Genomic DNA, 22,742 nt, shown 5'->3' with positions numbered 1-22,742 from the left:
TTGAATGTTTTATTTTATATTCATAATATTTGTTTGAGCAGTACACAAAAAATACTGTCTTGCTGCGCTGTTATATTGATTCAAACTTGAGTTTCATTTTCATTTATTTGGAGTTTATTCTCTTATTTTGCATTATAACTAACAAAAAGTTTGGGATTTGCAACGTTGTTTAGCGAGATACTGTTATGTTGTACTATATTCATGTCTACTAACAGTGTTACAATTTACAGCACCCTGGTATCCGGATGTACGCCGCCGTAAAGCAGCTACATTGCCTCCTGGCATGACTCCACCCCGAGGAGATGAAAGTTTTATGGTGAGCGATGACGATGATACATCAAACTATACAACAAAAACTTTACCATCTTCAGAGAGAAAATATAGACTTGAAGTAACTAGTCCATATTAATGAAGTACAGATAAACAAAGTTTTAGTCAAAGATAATGACTTCGAGCAAGTTATCTACAATAGCTTGAACTAAATTTCTTGTGAAATATGGCTAGATATGTTTTTCAAATTTGTGGCTGTTTGGTCCTAAATAGTCCCTCTTCATGCTTACGCAATGAAAAATATACTATACTTCGCTATGTTGTCTATTATAATAATGTTGATGCTGTCTGACTGATGTAAAGTTTTGGTTAAACTGTACATCAAATTTTATCAAAAACTGAATAGTGTTGATCACGTTGGTTTGTTTCTAATTTAGTTTTCATTAGTTTGGCTTTCATTTTGTGTTTACACAACATTGATGCTGCAGACGACAGGACAATGTTGTTTTACAGTCATATTCATTGTAGACACCTTTGGGAAAAAAATCCACCTATAATAAACGCCATCCTGTTTTTAGTCAAATTGAGTATGTGTTTAATACATGAGAAGACCATTTTCTTTCAACCTGTCATTTCAAAGGTATCGATTCGATACAATCTGTGAAGTGTTACACACTCTGTCTTGATGTCATTTGTGGTCAACACCATCAAGATATACGACAGTCATTGATACTGATTATAGACTGGCTGAAGCCATGAAGTCTAGAAAAGTATTTGTACGTTTAAAGTCCAATATTCTGATAAATATCTAGGTGAAAAATGTCACGTGATTTGCAGAATCAGTCAATGATGCTGCTGGTCAGACATTGACATAAGTGTCAAAAAAAGAATATTTTGTCAGTTGTCTTATTGTAACAACTTTGTTGACATTTGTTCCTAAAATTTGCATTTTGTAGAAATCTGTTGAAATTGTCAGGATTTGACGTAAGCGTGTTCTGAAATAATATCTGATATAATATCTTTTATCTAAAATGATAGGCAAAATCGAAATTTTTTCGAAAAATGTGAGAACTTTTTGATTGACACATATTGAACAGTAGGTTATGAAAGAGAAGCAAAAATACTTAGTTATGTTATGTTGTATGAGGGCGCTGTTCTCTAGTTAAACTAGATAGCGTTTCTCTTCTTACCTCTCAGTTTATTTTGTTTTCGTTTCTGAGCATAATCTCTAAATTGAGGAACTAGGGGGACTTGAAAAAGCAAAATAAAAATAAGACAAATTATGGATATGACTAAAATAGAAGACCCCAAACATAACTTTTACTTAATTTTGTTTGACTCTTCATACATTTGTGAATGCTTGCAAACTTTTCTTTGAATTCAAATTTTGTTAATGTTGTCTACTGAAACTACACAATGTTATAGTAATGTTTATTTTTGTGTGTTTGGTTGGAATATTGACTTTATCTAGATTGAAGAAAAGAATGAACTAAAAAATTGAGGACTATATAAACTATTACATGCATGAGTGGTATTGTATTACTAAAACAATGGACTGAACAAGTGTGAAATTAAGGTTAACAATTATCACTGTGTGATTTGTGTTTCCAAAATATAACGGCACAGTATGTTTACAATAATATTTATTCAAAATTTTGCCCCATAATATTCAACTGATTATGTTGTCCATAATGCCCATAAAAATAATTTGCCAAAGTTTTTGATTTGAAACTCCAACATGTAGATCTAGTTCAACGTCCAGGTCGTAAAGGGGTCAAAAAGTTAGTTTTCTGGTTTTCCCAGAGAAATTAAATATACGCAATATAGCAGTCCCCGGAGTGAACTCTAGAAAACCATGGTGAAATTGATGTGTACTTAAGTGAGACCCCTAGATTTATATTAATTGTTAATGGATGATTTGCAGTTTTTTTTCTTATTCCAAAAGATTTGAAATATTTTGAATTAATATAAAAATCGGTGTTATGATATAATTCCTGGACATGAATTACATCAAGTATTATATGCTAATTTTACCAAAAAAATGAACTACAATTGGTACGTCAGTTTATGGTATAACTTTAATGCTAGTTTTCATTACATCAATTTCTTGTTTCTCATCAAAGTACTGTTTACTATTACTATAGCTATAAATAATATTTACAATAAAGCTAAAAACCAGAAATGAAAAGTGCCTTTAATTAAACCCAGTAAAACATATTAGAAATTAACATATGTCACTGCTAGTACATTGTGGTAATTTTCAAATACAAATTCATCTGTGTTTAATAGTAAACCATAGTTTTAAAATTAAACAAACACAAACTTGAAAATTGTTGGTTGAAATTTTCAACAACACACTTCAGTCTCGTGTAGTCTTTGTCATCAATGAATAGAGACAGAACTTGATGCAAACTTCCAGGCATCTATGACCCCTTGTTAGGTTCACATGTCAGCAAGATCATGTGTTGTGAATAATGGGTCAATCTGTTGACAAAGATTGATGTCCAATTGAAAATTTCAGGTAACAATTTTCAATTTTGTGTTTTGAACAGAAGTTTAATCTGACACAATGTGTGGTCATTTACACCCTTCTGTTGTGTAGCTTTCCAGTAACTATGCAGTGTTTGTACTGAATATTACCCCGGGGATGAAATATACATAAAAAAAGACTTACTGATAGCATGAGTTTTTACAAGTTTTTAAATACTACATGACAAATACAGTTAATTATTCATAAATAGTTTTTCATAGTATTAGTAAAATGGTAAGTTTGAACTGCAGTCATTACTGTTTACCGATACCATTGTATTGTAGATTCAAAATCTACCATACTTAAACTCATTTTAACATTGGTTCTGACACGAACACAAAATTGGTTTGAAAAACTATATAAGGGTTATTTTGTAAGCCGCATGTTATTGGATATGTTAATGCAGTGTTATTTTTAAGGGATGTTACTATTTTTAGCAGAAGTATTTACATTGATTCTACACATTATTAGAATATTGAAAAATCTTTTCATTCATCTAGCTATACTCTGTGTCAACTCTAGAGGGCTTTCTCCATCATAGCTTCTTTTCTTACTGATTGTCTTTTCCTGGGAATAAGGTTGTATCGAGGGTATTATGGGTAGGGTTGCCATGGATATGTACAGTACCAATATTGTGTCATCAGTGTATCTGACAATGTCAAGTACAAAGCAATAGTACCATGCCCAATTGTGACGGAGCTACATGTCACTTTAAGAGTCATGTGAACATCACCAACTTGGCTTGGAAATCTAGAGATTAGAATGAAATATTCGTCAATGTGGGCACTCTACACCGCTGTAGACATAACAGCAAAGATGAGCCTTTCAGTTTACCAGGACATAGCAACACACTCTGCATATTGTCAAACGGGATTTCATTTTTTCAATTTTGTGAAGTTAGAGTATCCATATTAAACAATATTTTCATGTAGATTCAATAGCTGCAGTCACTTTATTTTGTGACAACCTTTTTTTGATCATCACATCTGATTATGTATACCGATTTCCCTGTGCAGCCATTGTTATTGTACATATGTTCAACATACAAACCCTACCTGGTTTACCCTTGGTTTTGAGTAAACATGTTATGTTTTGTAAATTTTGCTAGTTTCCTTCATTAGCATGTTGATTTTTTTTTTTAGTGAATGGAATGTTGGTATATAGGTGTCATCATTTTATGTACTTCAAACCATATTTCCCACTATTGTTTGAATTTAGTGAACCTGTGATCTGTTTATTCATATCCCATGATGCTTTGCTTGGTAACCATGGCAACACAACCTTTCATATGTCTTGATGCAGCAAATCTTCCTGAAATTTTTAAGATTCATTTTTGGTGCCATCCAACCCTTCTGCCCTATCCACAAAGCATCATGGGTCTATGCAAACAGAATTTTCTCTTTGTTTTTTCTGTACAGTGCATGCCAGTTCATCTTGTCATATTTTATAAATGTTTGTCATCATTCATTTCTGCTTTCCTGGTTTTCTACTACATTTTAGTTTTTCAATAAACTTTCCTTTTTTTCACCCTTCTACTCTTTTCCTCCTTGGTTTCATTGGTCTCTTGGTGTTCTTTTTATTTTCTTATTAATGTCACCAGATTCTGTTTATTTTCCTCTTAATGTCACCAGAAAGTCAAAAAATTCTAATTCTAAGAACTGTCATAAATGATGAAAGCCAGTGTAGCACATGCATTGCTGACCTTTCAGAAATTACAAACAACTCATTCTCATCATTTAAAGACAATCACACGGACAGTTTATCATAGAGATAATTTCAAAAAGGTATCTGTGAATCGAAATGAAAGGTACAAATTTTGACAGAAAAACCAACAATAACGACCAACTGTCTGAGCAACAAAAAAATTAAGCATATCAAAATTACATCCAATGAATTATATTCACAATTCCTGATATTATTTCTTTTAACAAAAGGGGAAAAAACATTATTAAAACATTTTCTACATAGGTTGGCACATTTTTTTGTTCCGTAAAACTTTCTCATGTTTGCATAAAGTAATCTGCAATTCTTATCTAAGACTATTTGTTGAATGGCCAACATAATTTTTCTGCCAAACTCAAATATTTTCACAAAATTCTGTTTGAATCAATATGTACATTGAAACAATGATAAATGCTGGTGACACTAATCTTGTGGTGAATTCTTATCTGTGGTGACCTTTCACCTCTTGTGGGTGCTTATGGTAACTCTCTCATGCTCACCTGGTATATTTATGACCTATGTTCCCCACTCTCTGTCATAAAGAGTTGAGTCCTATTTCTATCCACAAGGGTACTGTTGGGGGGGGGGGGGGGGGGACATTCTATACATGTAAAAATATGTAATATGACTCAACTTTTGTTGGTTTGTGCACAGGTTGACTCATCACTATAGCAATTTAATAAGGCCCATAAGTTCACAAAGTGCAATTTATCTATTTATTTATTTATTTATCTATATATCATATAAAGGCTTTATTTCAGAGTGTAGCACTGTAGTCACGAAGTCTACTGTCAAAATGTGATAAGTGTAGTGCAAATTTACTGATATCTGTACACATGTATATTATTTGTCTAGGGGTAAAAATTACTTGGTTTATGATTGGGGTGTTTCAGGCTTACATGGTTATTATAATAATTCAGTAAGTAATCAATTGAAGAAATTCTGTGAATTTGCCAAAAATAAAAGATCAAAGATAAGTACACTATGCCAAAACAACAAAATATGATATATATATATATATATATATACACACACACAGATGCTTAGAATTAGTTACTGTACTTTTTTGGTGACATAATGATGTAGCTATGTGTCGTTGGTCAATTTCGTAAAAACAAGAGTTAGGTCAAGTGTGACTCCTGAGGGCGTGCTTTACTGAACTGGCTTGCCCGTATTTCTGCATTGTCAATTAGGAGACATAGGAAAATATGATATACTAGTAATCATCTTTCAGGGTCATAAGAATTTGAATACTAGAGGCATGTCTGCTTTAAATTAGTCATACTGAAACTTTTGATGAAAAATTGTTTGAGTCAATTGTCTGCAGGTTTCACTGTGACAGTACAATCACTTTCACTCTTCACAATGGGTTTCAATGAAATGAAAATTTATGTTGCTACAAAGAGGAAATTTGACACAAATCTTCCAGGAACCAAAATACACATGACTGGGTAGGGTGTATGTAGCTTTAATTAATTTGCACAGAAAAGAAACAATGTACAGGTGAAAACAGGAGATCTTACTTCAGTTCCAGCAATTTTCAGAAAATTGTAAAGATATGGGAGGGATGAAATGAAAGTAGGTAGGGTTATAACACATTACCATGTACGTGAAAACTAGACACACATTAGGTATCAAACTCCAAATCTGTAACTTCCAATATTGTTTGATTATGATGATACTTATATGCTCCACCGCTACCTGACAGGCTAAGGTGATATAAAATGGGTCACCATGGCGATGTTAGTGCCAGCCAGCAGCTTTATATGAGATGACTGATTACAGAGTACATTGTAAATTACATGCTATATTTGGAGCCCAGATGTATCACAATTCTATAACACATGGTATTCAAACTATGCTAAGTGTATATTGAAGGGAGGAACTTTGATTTAAAAAAAAAAAAACAATGGGAATTTACAGATATAATCAATAGGTGGAGGAGAGGAACATTGATCATAGATTTATGGATTTTGAACTTTGACCCCATGACAAACAAGAATCAGACACCTGTAAGCATAAAGTACTACTACAGGATTGAAACATCCGACTTACCCTCAAGGCTTCACTGAACTTTGACATAGATTTAGCTAGACTCAGCCTTCTGCAACTTTCCTTTTACTTTTAGTGTCGAAGTTTGATCTAACTTAACCTGAAAAGGAAACTGCATGATAATTCTTAGTCAAGATTAGTTTATAAACAAATTTAATCACCAAATTTTGCTTGTTTGTGTTTTCAACAAAGAACTCCATTTTGAAGGCTGACTTAATTCAGCCATGCTAAGAAATTGTCTGGATCAATGCCAACTTCCTTATAGAATACTTAGAAACCTAAGTCTATAGGCTGTGTATGTCCATCACCACACTTCAGTAATTACCAGATTTTGTGATCAAATTTTATCAGGTATTGATTGCAGTACAGATAATGCAGATGAACAAGTGCTTTAGCTTATGTGTATATACGGAAAACAAGAACATGTATGATTCAGTTGTTTGTCACCCCCCCCCCCTAAAAAAATGATGAAATTACAATTAATCCAAATACTACAGCAAATATAGTTTTCAAAAGAATTTCACTTTTTCCTGTATCAATATAAACATTTTGCAAGCTCATAGTACACAGTGTTAACCTTAATTTCCGAGTCAAAACAATTTGTCAGAATATATAGCCAGTAATTGTAACATACAGTATTATGTATAATTATATCACCTCACCACTGTACTCTAAAATCCTAATTGTCATCAAAATGTCAGTTTACTCCATTTTGTTTGGGTCTCAGAATTTTCCAAACCCACATGTAGGATATATGTACATAATATAAAATGATCACATAATGAAATATGAAGTGATCAAAGTGAAAGTACAAATTGTCTTGCAGATTTTACCAGAAAATTACAGATGCATATTATGTTTCAAGTAAAATAAGAATCCATAAAAATTTAACTGCTAAGAATTTAGGTTTATGTGGACATAATTTATTTGTCACAATTTTAGTGTCTTTCTACCAAATATTGCATGTCAGTATAAAGATAGCAATGAAGTTAAATATTCAAATAACACGGTTAGATTTCTAGGAATTAAAAGAGAAAGAACACACCAAGCCAAGCTATTATCCATCACTGTTAGGTTTCTAGATAATATGTTTGCAAAACAGATTCTGTAAACATAAAATTAAGCATTTCATATGTGGGCAGAAATATCTTGAAAATTAAAAAGTGTAAATGGTTAAATGTTGACCAAATGAAGTGAAAGTAAATTCAGAGTTCATGACCTTGTATAAATACCACACTATGTCAGTATGTGTATGTGGGTTGTTGCTAGAAGGTAGTAGAGCCTTGACCTTTTTGAATTCTGATGACCCCCAGCACAATTCACTCTGCTGCTATGGTCTCTTTTATTAACAGAATATTTGTAAACACTGGTGTCACAGTGATGTGTACTTACATTATCATACATCTAGGGGACAGTGGGGAACCAATTACACCAGAGAAGGTGAAGCTGTATGTTATTTCAAAAATTGTTCCTGAATTATATGGCTATAGCTGTGTTGGTGTAATTTGGGAGACTGCCATCACTACTGTTGTTGCAAAGGAGAAAGTGAAACTAAATATGTGGTTCTGAGTAATGTACGTCAGTGTAGGCTGACTCATGATTCCATAGAACTAGACTCTATTTATAGAACAGTAAATCTATTGTGAGCTCGCTGCAAAGCACTGTACATACATTATTATCAGCTTGTTTCTGTCTGTGCTCTACTATCTCAGTGCAACCAGTCATTGTAAAAGAACAAAGATGCTGGCATTTTGCGGCATGTTCTGTATACAATATATTTTTGTTGGAAAAATCTGAGGTTGATTTAAACCTTCAAATATCTCCCAATTTTTTATGAAAGCATTTCTTAATTTTTTCAAGATCCAAAGGGAAGAAAACTTTGGAAATTCACCATGCCTGCAATGCACACAAATGATTTCTAAAAACAAAAATGCGACATGTTTCGCTTGTATGTATTGGTGGTATCAACCCCCAATTTCATAAAATGTACACCAAGGGTTATGTCAGGAAAAAATCATAGGATCTTTAATATATATTAAGTACATATGGTTATCAGGAGTATTATTCTGGTAATTGAGCCTTCAATTTTCTAAGATAGACACAAACTATTACTCTAGTAATTGAGCCTTGTTTTCTAAGATAGACACAAACTAAATCTATTGTCACAACATGTTGATACAACTGTCATTAAAGCTATTGAATGGATGTTGGTTTAATTACAGTCTCAGTAGGGAGTTCAAGTTTCATAAACTTGCAGTGTAATGTTTTGGGACTTCCAATGTTTACACTATGTTGATCACAGGGAGATTAGAATGCTCAACAGAGGAACTGCTATCACCCACTTGTGTAATCTACCACATTGAAAAACAATAAATTTAGTTTGCTGTCTATCTTAGTAAACCGAAGGCTGGATTATCAGTGTCATATATCTGAATCAGTGTACCATGTCATGGCTGAATTTGTGTTTGGATTTTATTATGTATTAACGTGACTATATATTGTGACCAAAATGTTGATACTGAAACAAGAACATGTAGGTTATACCTTTGGTTAACATGGATATTGAAGTTAATTTTTGCCACAAGCATATCGGGGGTGGGAGGGGGGTTTGTGTTTGTATCCCCTCCCATAGTTTAATGATAAGTATATTAAAGGAGTGCTTTAACATATGAGATGTAAATATGGCTGTAATGATAAATAGAATTATAATAATCTAGTAACGATAGTACACCACCATAATTTCTATGTCAATTACTTTGCCCAAAGTCCACCAAATAGCAGTATATTCAAAAGTACATATGAAAAAAATGAAATGATTCAAACAATTTGTGATAATGATGTGAAATTTGTAGAAATGACCAAAGCTTTTGGTGTCTGAAAAAAAGAATATATATGTTTTAGTTTTGCCTTGTAGTACTCAGAACTTTATTCAGTGGTAATGCAGTTGTGATACTCTATATTGTACAACACAGTATATCTATTATTCATACTTAACAAAACAAAACAAAATTAAACAACAACAACAATGGCGATGATGATGATGATGATGATGATGACGACGACGACGACGACGACAACGACAACGACAACGACGACGACGACGACAACGACAGCGATGGCAGCGACGACAACAACAATGACAACAACAAGTGATATCAGTGAAATTTCACATTGTTGCCCAGTTTCATGTGTCATACATAACCCGGCAAAGACTTGGTTGTCTAGTTGATTTGACAAACCTGATAGCCAAGTCTCTGGGTTACATATGAGAGTGAATCCCGACTCAAATAGTTGTGTCGACCTTAAAAATTTCAAATTACTGTGTAAAAACGTCCATAATTCACTTTTTCATTTCTCTTTTTTCCAGGGTGGTTCCATGGGTAATTACTACAGCAAGTCGTTTGATTTCAACGACAATGATGCTAACTTTGATAGTTTTCATCCCAAACCTAGAGCTAGAAGTTACCATGATGATCCAGGTAAGTCAAGTTATGTAACAACACAGGGGACAGCAAGCATGTAATTGATAGATCGTACAATCAGTCAATTACATGCTTGTAATCCCCTGTGGTAACACTGATTCTTGTAAGTGCAACAAATATGTCATCATCTCACACTGGCAGGCAAGTTTTGATGACATTAGACATTTATCAAAAGTCTTACAAATTTTCACAATTTTCTATATTCCAGATTCTGCATACAATTCTGACTACAACAACAAGTATGCCATGTCTCCCGATTCATATGAACAACGGAAGAGTAACATGTCAGAGAAAGAATTGAGGCAGGCAAGAATTGCTAGAGGAAGGTCTCTGCCACATCTTGGACCAGAACGAAAGGTAAAACATGAAATATTATGGCCAAGATTAAGAAATATTAATTTAATAGAAATTCTTATTTTTGTTATTAGCCCCGCCTTATTTTTACCCATGGTTGTAATAAGGTTATAAAAAATTGTTTTCTGATACTCTCCCAAAATAATTCTTTGTAATTATTTTATTCAAAAAGTGAAACTTTATAGAAAAGCTAAACAAAGGAGTAGGCATTTACTTTATTTATTAATAAATAGCATCTGATGTATTTACTGGAAATATGAAACAATTATATAAAAGTTTTGGAAAGTTTATTGATTCAGCTGTGTGGAAACCAATACACCTTAAATACCAAATTGGATGTGGAAATGTAATTGTTTCATACATATAGATATATATCTAAATATTATAACCTCTGAAAATAAATATGACAAAATTTAGTGTATAATCTTACTGACTCAGGGTGTTAGAGTTAATTTGAAACACCATGTCTGTGAGCTCTTTATTTGTAAATTTCTGTGATAACAATTGAAAAGCAAATCATTATCTGAAATTTTGAATAGTCTGGTATAAATCGTACATACTATGAACATAGTCAGAAATATTAAAAATTGTTGTAATTTGTAACAATTACATAATAAATTATGAAAAAATTTATCATACTTGTGAAATAGTGTGAACATTACATTGGATTTCTTACCATTTTCTTGCTTCAGAGCAGTGTGTTTTTAGAATTTAAGATGGCGTTTACCAACACCAACTTGGTAATGTGTTCAAAGGTCCAGTCTGGCAAATGAAATACAGACACAATTCGATTAGTTTGATGTTTACATTGCAACAACCTTTGATATAAATTAATAGAATTGTCAATAAATTCCATTTGTGATAAGCCATGTAGTCTAGTCTGCATGCACAGTAAAATATTTTAAATTCACTAAAAACTCTCAATTGTGTAGTGTATCAAGCCATTTTTACCATAAACAGCAACAGTAATATTAAATGAAGTTAGTATCTTTGCTGAACTTTAGCTGAAAAAAATGGAAATTTTGAGGCATTTGTGTAAAATTTCATTGCCGATCATCTTGAAACTTGAAACCATGCTATTCTTAGTAGAAAAGAGTTCATCTCATTAAGATAGGCTTCACTTAGTTTGTAGCATAAAACATTGCATGTGGCCTGTAGGATTCTCCTCGACATCAGTATTCCACAGTTTTATTTCTTTTCTTTTTATTTCATGAATGCAGCCCCAACTTGCTGTAGCCAAGGTTTCCAATGTAGAGGTACAATCATTCATTTTCATCCATTTTTCTTGTGTTGTGTGTTTTCTTTAAATAACAAAATTCTGAAAATTCAGTGCCTTTATCCCATCATACCTTGCGATAAATCATTCCAAAATCAGTGTTTGCTCTGTGAAATATGCAGGTTTGAGAACTTTAAAAGTGTGGAATTGAGTTTCTTTTCGTGAACATTTGTAGTGCAAATTTTACAACCAATTCATATGGTATGACTATAATGACGGGAAGAAAATAAGCTACAAATTAGCAAAAAGAAAATGACAATGTTCTCTAAAATATGTTTCCTGACCACTGCTGTCATAAAATCTATTAAAAAAAAAAATCAGTGTGGTTAGCTGCTATCATCTGTATAACCAGCTGACATGAATTCTGTGATTTCTCCATAACATTAAGAGTTACTAAGATTCCTGATCAAAAATATTTAATAATAAATCTCAAAGACTTCAAAAACTAAGAACTGTTCACTTAAAGTCTTTGGGAAAGAAGCATGTAAAGTTTTGTTGAATAATATATCAACTTATCTGAATTACTTTATGGAGTGTTAAACTGAAATTCAAGTACAGCTAATGGTATTTGGAAGGTCCTAAAATTTGATTTATTTCAACAAAAGCGACATAGAATACCATAAATTTTATGAGAGATATCAAACAATCCATTTGTAAGTCTTCATAAAGAGTGTATGAGTATTCCATACTATTATAGTTTTCATACCCAAAAGGCAAACTGTAACATTTTGTGCTGCAGTGCTGAAAAAAGATTTGAATTTGTGAGCTTAAAATGTGAATAGAGTACATATCATTTGTATGTGCCGTGTAAAATCAGCTAAAAGGTTTCTTAAAAGTGTTTTGCTTGAGATCATGCTGCAAGGCTGTCAAAAAGATTTGTTCATGCTCTGTGTGTAATAATAAACTTTGCTTGCGTTCAGTTGAATTTTTATTCATTTCTTTTCAACCAAATCTTTAGTGATATTAACACTTCCAAAAACTTTTCTTTCCGTAAACAACCCATCTCAATTCCCAAAAAGTGTCTTTCCTTTACTTTTTTTTCACTGAAAATACCCTTCTTCCTTTATTCTAAGAAATCTATAATTTCCCACATTATATTTAACACCATGGTATATAATCTTTCATTTTTGTTGAGTGTGTGTCTGTTAATCATTCAGAATCAAGCTGTCCCATTAACATGGCATATTTTCTTTTCTTTTGTCGTATTGCTGTTGTGTGTGGAAATTATAGTCACTTGAAAACATTCAATCAACCAAGGTTTGTAGTTTTGAAAGGAGACTTGATTAGTTGCTTCATGGCTTGTTACCATAGCGATAGTCCAGTCAGCAGCTTAGCTAGTGTGGCGGCCATATTAGATATTTAAAAGTGGCATGCATATTGACATTAGCACACTTCACAACACCACCACGGCTTCAAAAGTCAAGCTGAAATAAATCAAAGCAACAGATTAGTATAAAGTCCGTCACACCAATTTCCCCATTTATCAATCAAAATCAATCAATATCATACATTTTCACTTTGTCTATAAAAAAAAATCAACAGTGCAATTTTGGTAACAGAATCTGAATATAAGAAATGACAGTCACAATGTGGTATCAAATGCAGAAAAACATTATTAACAATTTGGTATTTCCTGAAAAGAATTTGTATCAGTTGTGAACCAAAAACAAAGTGGGAAAAACAGAAATATTATTCAGAATAATGCTTATAGGAGAAAAATACACTAGATATTGTGCAAGTTTCTGCAAAGGTTAATGTAAGGTTATGGCGCTCTAGTGAACTGTACTTTGTGTGGGTGTTTACTTGTGGCATGCTTTGGTGTCTAGGCTGTGAGACATGAAATGCATTGTTCGGCCGAATCACATGATTGCCCTAGTTCTATTATTTGATAGTTTAGTACCGCCTTATCAGGTAACAAATTACATGTACATATTGTTAACTGGTGGACTTTATACAAGGAATGTTAAGATTACACACAGCTCGTAGTCACCATAATTGTTCTAAATTAAACCCAGGGTTTTATGCAAATGACCTTTAGTTTCACCTGTCAGCATTTCCCATGTGAAGAGAGAAAATTTGATTTAGCAGAGTCAAATTCTATAGTTGTTCCATCACCTTGAATGTTCAAAATTGTTCTGGTCCTTTTTTTTTCAATCAAAGAAGTTTAAAATTTACCTTTATTTGGACCAAGAATTTATTAAATCTTTGAAAGTACGAATTTGTAGAAAACATTCCCTAACACTCTAACAACAACAATATGTATTTAGTCTCACATTCATTTAAACTTCTGTTAAATAAGTCATTCCAAAGACATCTAATACTTCTAAATGTATTGACATTTTGTGTAAGACTTTTTTTGGCTTCATTTATCAGAGTACATTTAAATGCTGTGTCAAATTCTTGAAATTAAGTAAACTTATTAAATGTCTATTAAATGGCTATGAAATATAAGTTTATGCATTGGTTAACCTTTAGGTAAAATGTACCTTACAATACATATAGAAACCTTGTTACAATTTCAAGAAAACTAGATGCCAACCTACACACAACCTTTACTGCATTTCTCCCTCTCTGTTACCATGCAAACTCATCAAAAGTAATATCACAGAGAAGTTCAAGTCAAGTTAGCAGTAACAGTCCACCTGTTAACAATTAAGATAGTTATTACTACCCACATGACATCAGAGAAGATAGACTGCTTGGTGTTGTACATGTTGCTGTTGCTTATACGTACAATGACGTACACTTGCTAGCACTTACTCTGTTGATCACCATCTTTTACTGACAATCATCTTTCTTTTCACAGTTCTTTCGTGACTTGAAATCAGTGTTTTTTGTCTTCATAAAATCACATCAATTCACATGTATTAATCAGCCGTTGTAAAAACCCTAAATCACAATGTTTCTCACATTAACATATGCTAATTCATGTCATTTCAAGTGTGAACAAATATATTAACATGATTTCCATCAAATTCTAAAATTATCAAATTGTTGATCATATTCATTAATTTATCGCTTGCAAATCATGATTTAAACTAAGTTGTGAAATCGATGTTTCTCAGTTAATTATTGTATTGTAGAAAAAAAATTAATTAAATAAGTGTTCATTATTGATAATTACAGGTTAACATTTATTGTTTATTTCAAATATACTAATTTCAAAATAAAATTCGAAAACAGTTTTTCAAAATTAACAAATCAACCAATCAACAACTTCTGAGAAAAATAAACCAATCAGTGCTCAGTAAGCTGATGAACCAACCATTCAGGATTGATTTGATGAAACAACCAATCAGAATGCATTTAGCTGATTCAGGAATCAACCAATCAGTGTGTGTGTAACATGAAAAGATGGATCATGACTGATGATGTCATAAACATCTATTTCACAGGAAGAAAAGAACCAGATGAATAAAGGATTGACATATTCACAGCCGGATTTCAGCAAACGTGATTCCATACCAAACATGGCTAGGAAAGGCATATCTATGCCGGATATGTCAGCAACTGACAAAGTAATACCGGTATGTATCAAATGGGAAAGGAAGTCTACAGTGAGGAATAAGTTTAGTCTAAGAACAGGGAATGTCCTCAGGACTGGAGTAGTACAAGATATGTAAAACAAACAGTAAACTTATCAACTATTAATAAACTACCACCATCCTTATAAATTAAAGGACAAATTATGTATTACCAACAAAATGCAAGCTAAACTAACTAAACAAACAAACTAAATCATCATGAGTGAAATATAATAAGTACAACTGCTGACATCAGACCAATGATGAACAGAATCTGTTACAAACAGGGAAAGCTAGTAGTCAAATGAATTGGATTAATTACACTTGGCAGAGCATGATGTTGGAACAGCAGAGACTTGTATTACACACCATGACTTGATAAGAACAGTTTCATAGTTGCTTTATGTGTACGTGCAGTGTCAGGGGAACTGGAAATTCACTAAGTTGTTATAAAACTGTTCTTATCACACTTGTGTATTAAATACAAGTCTCTGCTGTTCCAGCATCATGTTATTAATCCAATTCATTTGTTTACTTTCCCTGTTTGTAACAGCTTCCATTTGTCCATGTTCTCATTAATAGCCCTACAGAGTTTACATCGAATCAAAAATATGTAAAAGTAATGACATTTAGTCTCAAGACAAAATGTTACATTTTCCATCATTGTTTTTATTGAAAATGAGAGTTGTCTGTATACACGATGAACTAATAAAAGTGGAAGCAAATAGTAGGCAATTATCACTACATGAGTAGTGTTTTCATTTCATTTTGTCCCATTCAACAACATTATGAGTTTATCATCAGGTATGTATTGATAACACAAGCAATAACAACCCGAGGAAGTGATATTTAGAATTTGGAATGCTTGACAATGAACACCGCTTTGATGTATAATGTCTGATGATGAGTTTAACTTCATTTGATTTGCCTTACCCTACAGGTTTATCCCATAGAGTCGTTGTATACAACAAACTATAGACTACCTAAGGATGTAGACAGAGCTCATTTAGAGGTGAGAAATAACTTTAAACAAATGTAATTTCCTGGAATTGATGGTGAATAAAGATTCTTATCACAAGAAGCCGAAGCCATCACAGAAAGAATTGAGTGTGTGTGTTATTTTTACACTAAAAGGACATTGAGTGCTTGTAAGGGAATTTACATGATGAGCTCATGTAATTACCATCACTAAGTTATGTTTAGTTTGAATTACAGTTGGATAAAGTAGTGAAATGTCTTGTGCATTTTATTCACTTTTGTCTGAAAGATCAGGGATGATCAAGAATATATGATGTATCATAAAAGTATAAAGTGTTATGGAAGATTAAACTGTACAACAGTTTGTTAGAAATTATCAGCTTTTGTGCCTGTTGCTACACTAATGCTGTCAAAGCTCTAAGTGTTCAATGTGTTCTTGCTTACACACACACACACACACACACACACACACACACACACACACATACACACCCATCCATCCATCCATCCATCCATCCATACATACATACTGTACATACATGCATCAACACACACACACACACACACACACACACACACACACCCATCCATCCATCCATCCATACATACATACTGTACATACATGCATCAACACACACACACACACACACACACATGCATACATGTACTTACGTTAACTTCACATCTTATTGAAACTACTAAAACAACTTTCCTTGGCCTCACAATTTAATGTTTGTTCACCTGTTGTGTCTTACTCTCTGCTCTCTTCTCTCATTTACAGCGTCGACACCGTTCTCTTGATAATCTCCATCCTATTTTCTACATGTCAATTTAATTTCCTCTTATCACTTCATCTTTTCTTCTTATTATTTTATACCATCTTTCTTCTTTCTGTCCTCTTTCTCATTGTTTGTGAAAAAAAATTCTAGATGTTAATGTTTTTTTAGTTGTTTTCAATGTTCTTGCTTTGAACACCACTATAGAGAAATGCAATATTTACTGTGACCAGTATGCAGGTTCTGGGGACATGTTGTTAAAAATTGGTGGGATCTGAGAAGTTTCAGATTTGAGTTGATAATTTGTATATTTATTGTTTCATTCATTTATTTACATTTTTTTTATTCATTACGTCTTACCCTAAAGCTTCATCTGTCACGAGAAGATTTCTTATCTGCATTTCTAATGAGTTTTGAAGAGTTCAGCGATCTACCGCTGTGGAGACAACAGCAACTCAAGAGAGAGGTTGACCTGTACTAACACAGGCTAAATGTCATTGCAGTGATAACACCAATCTCTGTGTCATAAAGTTTTCTTCATTTCCAAACATTTTCCCAAAGCAACAGAACCATGTTGACTGTAAGATGTATCATGTTGTTCAGCCCTATCAGGCTTCTAAAGCATGTGAGTGGTAGCTGATAGCATGACACAAATGTTGTATCTTACAATTAAGCTACAGAACCATGTAGAGTTGATATCCATTCAATCTGTTCAAAGTTTGTGAAGAATTGTGTGAAAGCATGATGCACTTGTCATCTGAAATGGACTCAAAGACTAAATTAATAGAAAATTAGAATATTAGTGCAGTGAACCACCTGGAAAAATGTTTGGAAATGAGGAACAATGTATTATTCCTACCACAAATACCACATTGCTTTTGATTCCACATGTCATGCACAATATTTAATTCACACACATAAATCAGCTTAAGAGGTACTCAGTTTAGACTATAGTCAATTTAAGGTGTCAAGCAATTTTAGTTTTAATCTGTATTTTAATCTCTTATTTAAGAGATTTTAAAGATCGCATTTGTTGTGCATTAATTGTTTTATGGATCAAATGTGAACAAACTAAACACACTCAGCTGGGACTGAGTATTCTCAACTTCTAAAAAGATCTAGTTAAGACATTCAATGAGAAATGAATCTAGCTTGAAGCAGGTCCTAAAAAAATGGCTAAAGATAAGTTTAAATTTACAGTATATTTAAGGAGTGTGTATAAGTTAAGACAGTAATTAAGTTAATGTTAAGGTACAGGATTTTATCAAGACCTTCATTTTTAGGCCATGTTGTTTAAATAACAGATTTGTTTGTGAATCTGTATATTATAGTTCAGTGTACATGTTCTGACTAACTGTATGGTCAATGCATGCCACAAAGTAGAACAATCTAGTCTAGTGCTAACCGTGGCATCAAATCTCAAGATCTCTCCTGGTATGGTGGTGAAGAAAAGATTCGATGCCACAGGTAGTATCTAGACATAGAATAATCAAACACAATCAAATATAAGTCCATTACGGTTTTACTTTACACAACAAAAGTGTGACATGAAGAGAATTTGTAGAAAATTTTGATGTAAATTTTTTGAAGTGATGTAGTGTTTTCACCGAAAGTTGTCAGATTTATAAGGAATGAGATCATGTACCAGAGAAAAATGTCCGACCCACCCATTTACTGATCATACGAGAATTACCAGTAATTGAAGTTTGGAGTTTATGTTTGACCGTTTTGTTTCACAACATGTGTTAATTTGTTGTTTTCAAGTCTTCATTGAGTAGATATTGTGATTTTTGGTGTAACAGTGTATTATTTATTGTAGAACTTAAGAAATATAATTGTCATTGTTTTTGAGTTGTAGGCATAGCAACGTAAGGTGGTATATTATAACAATTTTTATGTGACATGCGTGATATAGTCAAAGTTAAACTGGATTACATAATGCTGCAGAATGTGTTGTATATTTGAAAGAGATTGTATATTCTATTGATTGCATGATTTTTTTTAAATGCCAGAAACCACAGTGACTTGTGGAATATGCTAATTATTTAATTTAAATAATCTAACGAATGCTCCTAAGTATACTGAAAAGAGTGAATTGATGACAATTAAGGTACATCATCTAATCAAAATTAAGACTTAAGTTTGGATTTAACTTTTAGAAAAGAAATTAGATCAAATTGCTGATTCTTCATTATTATATTTTTCTTGTTTTGTTATTAGGCTACAAAAAGCTGCCCTTTCAGTTTTATTTTTAAACAATGCCAAAATCAAGATGAAGGCCTTTAGATGGATTGATAATTTTTAAATTATTAATAATTATTAGTGATGTTTTTCATTTCTTTAGTTTTGATGCATAAAAAAGCAAAATATATATGAAAGGGTGCATGCCCTCCACGAACTTTGACAATTCTTTCCTGTTTGGATCTGTGCTGCCTGGTAAAATTATACACAAACTTGGTGAAGTGTTTACTAAATTATGATCTGTCTTGTCTTTCTGTCTAATTATACACAAATCTGGTAGTAAAGAATTCATTAGATTACCTGTTTTGTCTAAAGTTCAAGATATACATGTACAATGTTGATAAAGGTCTGTACACTTTGCAACAAATTAAAACAATGCCATTGTGTGCTCAGTTCTCAAGACCTTTGAAACATGGCATCAAATTAATGATGTGGCCTTTATATGTTAATACCATGTAAGGACGTGTCCAGGTCTAGCTGTTACATGTAAATTTTCAAACTAACACAGGATCAACCAGGTCAGTTTGACAATGTATCTAAATTTGGCACGAGAACAAGAACACTCAAAAGTGTGTATATGTGTGCTTCCATGTAATGTTTTCTTTAAGTTATACAGCAAACTAAATGTGGCTGCCATTGTCAAAGACTTGTAAGTTTAGTATTGTCACCATGATGTTTTAGAGCAAATGATACCAATCCAGTCCAGATAGTATACTAATTTATAGTTCAGTACTGCTTTTCCAGAAGTCAATTGTATCATGCAGACAATATGGGCAAGCATTGTAAGTGTAAAAATATGTTGCTATAGTTACAAATGCGTAAAAATATGTCATCATTATTGCTTTAAAACTTTCAGTAAATTAACTATTTTCACCAAAGTTGGGGGAAAATGAGCAAAGAAATTAAGAAATATTTTTTTTCTGATTACCAAGTCAGTCATGTATTTACTTTCAATTACTTCAGCAGAGATAGTAAACTTGTTACGATAATGTAGAAAGCAAAACAAACCATTACAGATAGACTATCAAGCAGCAAAAAGTTTGAAAATTCCTTAAATTGGCAATTCTTCTTAATTCATAAGAGAAAGTGGCTCCAAAAGAAACTACTATATATCTTGTCTATACTTTGATTATATGTTTACCTTATGATTGAATGATGCTTGTAAGCTTTATTTACAAAATGTTAAATTGATACATATATGTTAATTTTATTTATCCAGTATAGTACTGTTTTTATGTCAACATTATAACATGGGTATACTGTGGTGTATATTAAGAAAACAAGCTAACATTTGGCAATAGATTGTGAAAACTGATGTCGGATTGACTAAATCTTGATATTTTAACTTATGGCAAGGTTTTGATGCGTTAATAAAATGTCTTGATCCAAACAATAGAATTGTGTGGTTTGTTATGAAGGTACTAAGTGTGTTTATAGCAGCTGTTGAGGAAATCCTTCCTATCGGATGGAAACAGTCCACATTCTTATTTTTTCTTGAAACTGTGTATTTCCCATCATGATCCTTTTGTCATGAACAGTTATATATCTCACCATCTTCTTTTAACAACCTGATAAAAACCCAATGAAGAATGCAAGTAGGACCAAATTTGAATTGCTTACTTCATTAATTCAAGTATGTTGTTCTCCCTGTGTTATGCTGTGGGTGCTCATATTTGCTTCTCTTATTTACCGTACAGCTAAAACAGGGGGTGTTTGCCAGAAGGGCTGTCCATAACATACACATTTACAGCTAAAACAGGGAGTGTTTGCCAGAAGGGCTGTCCATAACATACATATTGAACTGATCAAAGTCGATCTTTTGGCAAGTTGAGATTGTTGTTTTGCTCACTAGATAAGAGCAATTTTATTGCTGAACACAGCAGGATTGTGATTGAAGATAGAGTTTTGTTTCATTTGCTTTGCTATTTTTGGATATGTTAGATATATTCTGTGAAGTAAGAGATAAGAGAATGCTATCATGCAACTGAAATTTGTAAAATAATTCAGACAACTAATGTTCTCTGAGATATAAATTTATTCACACTGCAGAGTTTTAACAACTAATCTTTGGATCAGTGGTGTTGAAGTGGGTTCTACAAGTGTGTCACTGTGTGTGTGTGTGTGTGTGTGTGTGTGTGTGTGTGACATAACTTATAGCTAAGTAAAATATCAGGCAACAGCTGTATATTTGATGGGGACATAGTACATTATTCCAAAAGATTTTAGTGTGAACTTTGGTCGAACGAAAATACTCAATAACACATTTCATTAATTACATGATTTCAAAAACGTCATATACCAGTGACTTGTTGAATGTTTAAAAAAATGAAAGAATGAGGTGACTGCAGTTGAATGGTGAAATCTGAAGCGAAACCAATATTTGTACAAATGAATTTTTGTTGAACATATACATATCATATACTCTTGTGCAACTTGGCTAAAAAAAAATATCCCCTTACTTTGAATTTCACAGATATACCAAATTGAAAGTTGGTACCAAAGAATATCTTTATATTGTTAATAAAGTGAACAATGTGACTTGTCTGTTCTGACTTTATCATCCACGTATTGTATTTTTTTTAGATACCTCAAAACCTTCCACAAGGGCTCCTTCTAAAATACATGTGCATTTTGGTTATCTTACTAGACAATATATAAAAGCCGTTTCCAAGATTGGCTGTAATCTCAAAGTGTGTTACTCTTAGAGGAAAAGTAGCCTACAAATTACCCTCTATCTTTATGTTGTACAAATTGTGCAAAAAAGGCAAATGAAATGTTTTGAAATGTGTGTACAATTTATCAAATGCTTTCTACTTGATTGGTTGAACAAAACTCTAGATGTGAACTGGAGAAGTATAACTACATGTATGTTGTACTGTCCTAGATGTGAACTGCCTTGTCTGTAATAAGTGCTATGTAGAGTAAAATTTATATCATGGGAAAATTCATGAAACAACCTTTAAATAGGGAACAAACAGAATTTGCGAGGGGTCAGGGGGGGGGGGGGATTGAGAAAATGGGGGCACAAAAAAATTGGTGGTGAGAAGGGAAGACCCTTGGAAATTTTGATTGGAAAGGGGTCACAAAATATTTTGCTCATGATTTTAACCAAATTTAACCCAGAGGAGCAGTCGCTTACCTATTACATTTGCCAAATTTCATCTGACAAGATTTTTCAATGCAAGATGGAAGGCTTAGAAATCGTCGGAATTACTGCCTTCCCGTTGACTATGACGTCAATTGCACCTGGCAAATATCATTATGCGAGTTCTAAGGATGATTGTTCTAGAAAAATGGATTTTTACTGATCAGATGTCGAATTGGCAATAATTTCACGACTTGGAAATATACTACTCGCATTTCGTAGGGATCAGTCACATCCCTTGTGGGATATGTACAATTGTGGCCATTTCGCATATTATAGGAAAACAGATTAATTCTTGTTGATAATGATTTGTAATTACTCTCTTGTTGATGCTTGTCAGTATTTATTTATTTATTGTTTGTTTGTTTGTTTGTTTTTTCCGTAAACATAAC

At 32.7% G+C, this 22,742-nt stretch overlaps 1 protein-coding gene across 4 annotated transcripts in view; it reads left to right on the top strand.

Annotated features, from left to right (window-relative positions):
- Nucleotides 1-20,591, top strand: part of LOC144446960 (actin-binding LIM protein 1-like) — a 77,732-nt gene extending 57,141 nt beyond the window's left edge. For 3 of the 4 annotated variants that reach the window (XM_078136823.1, XM_078136822.1, XM_078136819.1), the window contains 8 exons: nt 231-316; nt 9,942-10,053; nt 10,265-10,413; nt 11,631-11,666; nt 12,917-12,943; nt 15,082-15,213; nt 16,151-16,222; nt 17,332-20,591. In XM_078136823.1, coding sequence (XP_077992949.1) covers nt 231-316; nt 9,942-10,053; nt 10,265-10,413; nt 11,631-11,666; nt 12,917-12,943; nt 15,082-15,213; nt 16,151-16,222; nt 17,332-17,445 — 728 coding nt within the window. In that variant the 3' untranslated portion in view covers nt 17,446-20,591. Of the gene's footprint in view, nt 1-230; nt 317-9,941; nt 10,054-10,264; nt 10,414-11,630; nt 11,667-12,916; nt 12,944-15,081; nt 15,214-15,497; nt 15,507-16,150; nt 16,223-17,331 lie in introns of all 4 variants that reach the window. The other variant, XM_078136820.1, reaches the window with a different exon arrangement.
- The last annotated feature ends 2,151 nt before the right edge of the window (nt 20,592-22,742 follow it).

The sequence above is a fragment of the Glandiceps talaboti genome, chromosome 15 (genome assembly GCF_964340395.1).
Source record: "Glandiceps talaboti chromosome 15, keGlaTala1.1, whole genome shotgun sequence".
Lineage (NCBI taxonomy): Eukaryota > Metazoa > Hemichordata > Enteropneusta > Spengelidae > Glandiceps > Glandiceps talaboti.
Note: the sequence above shows the minus strand (reverse complement) of the source record. Positions and strands in the feature narration are given on the sequence as shown.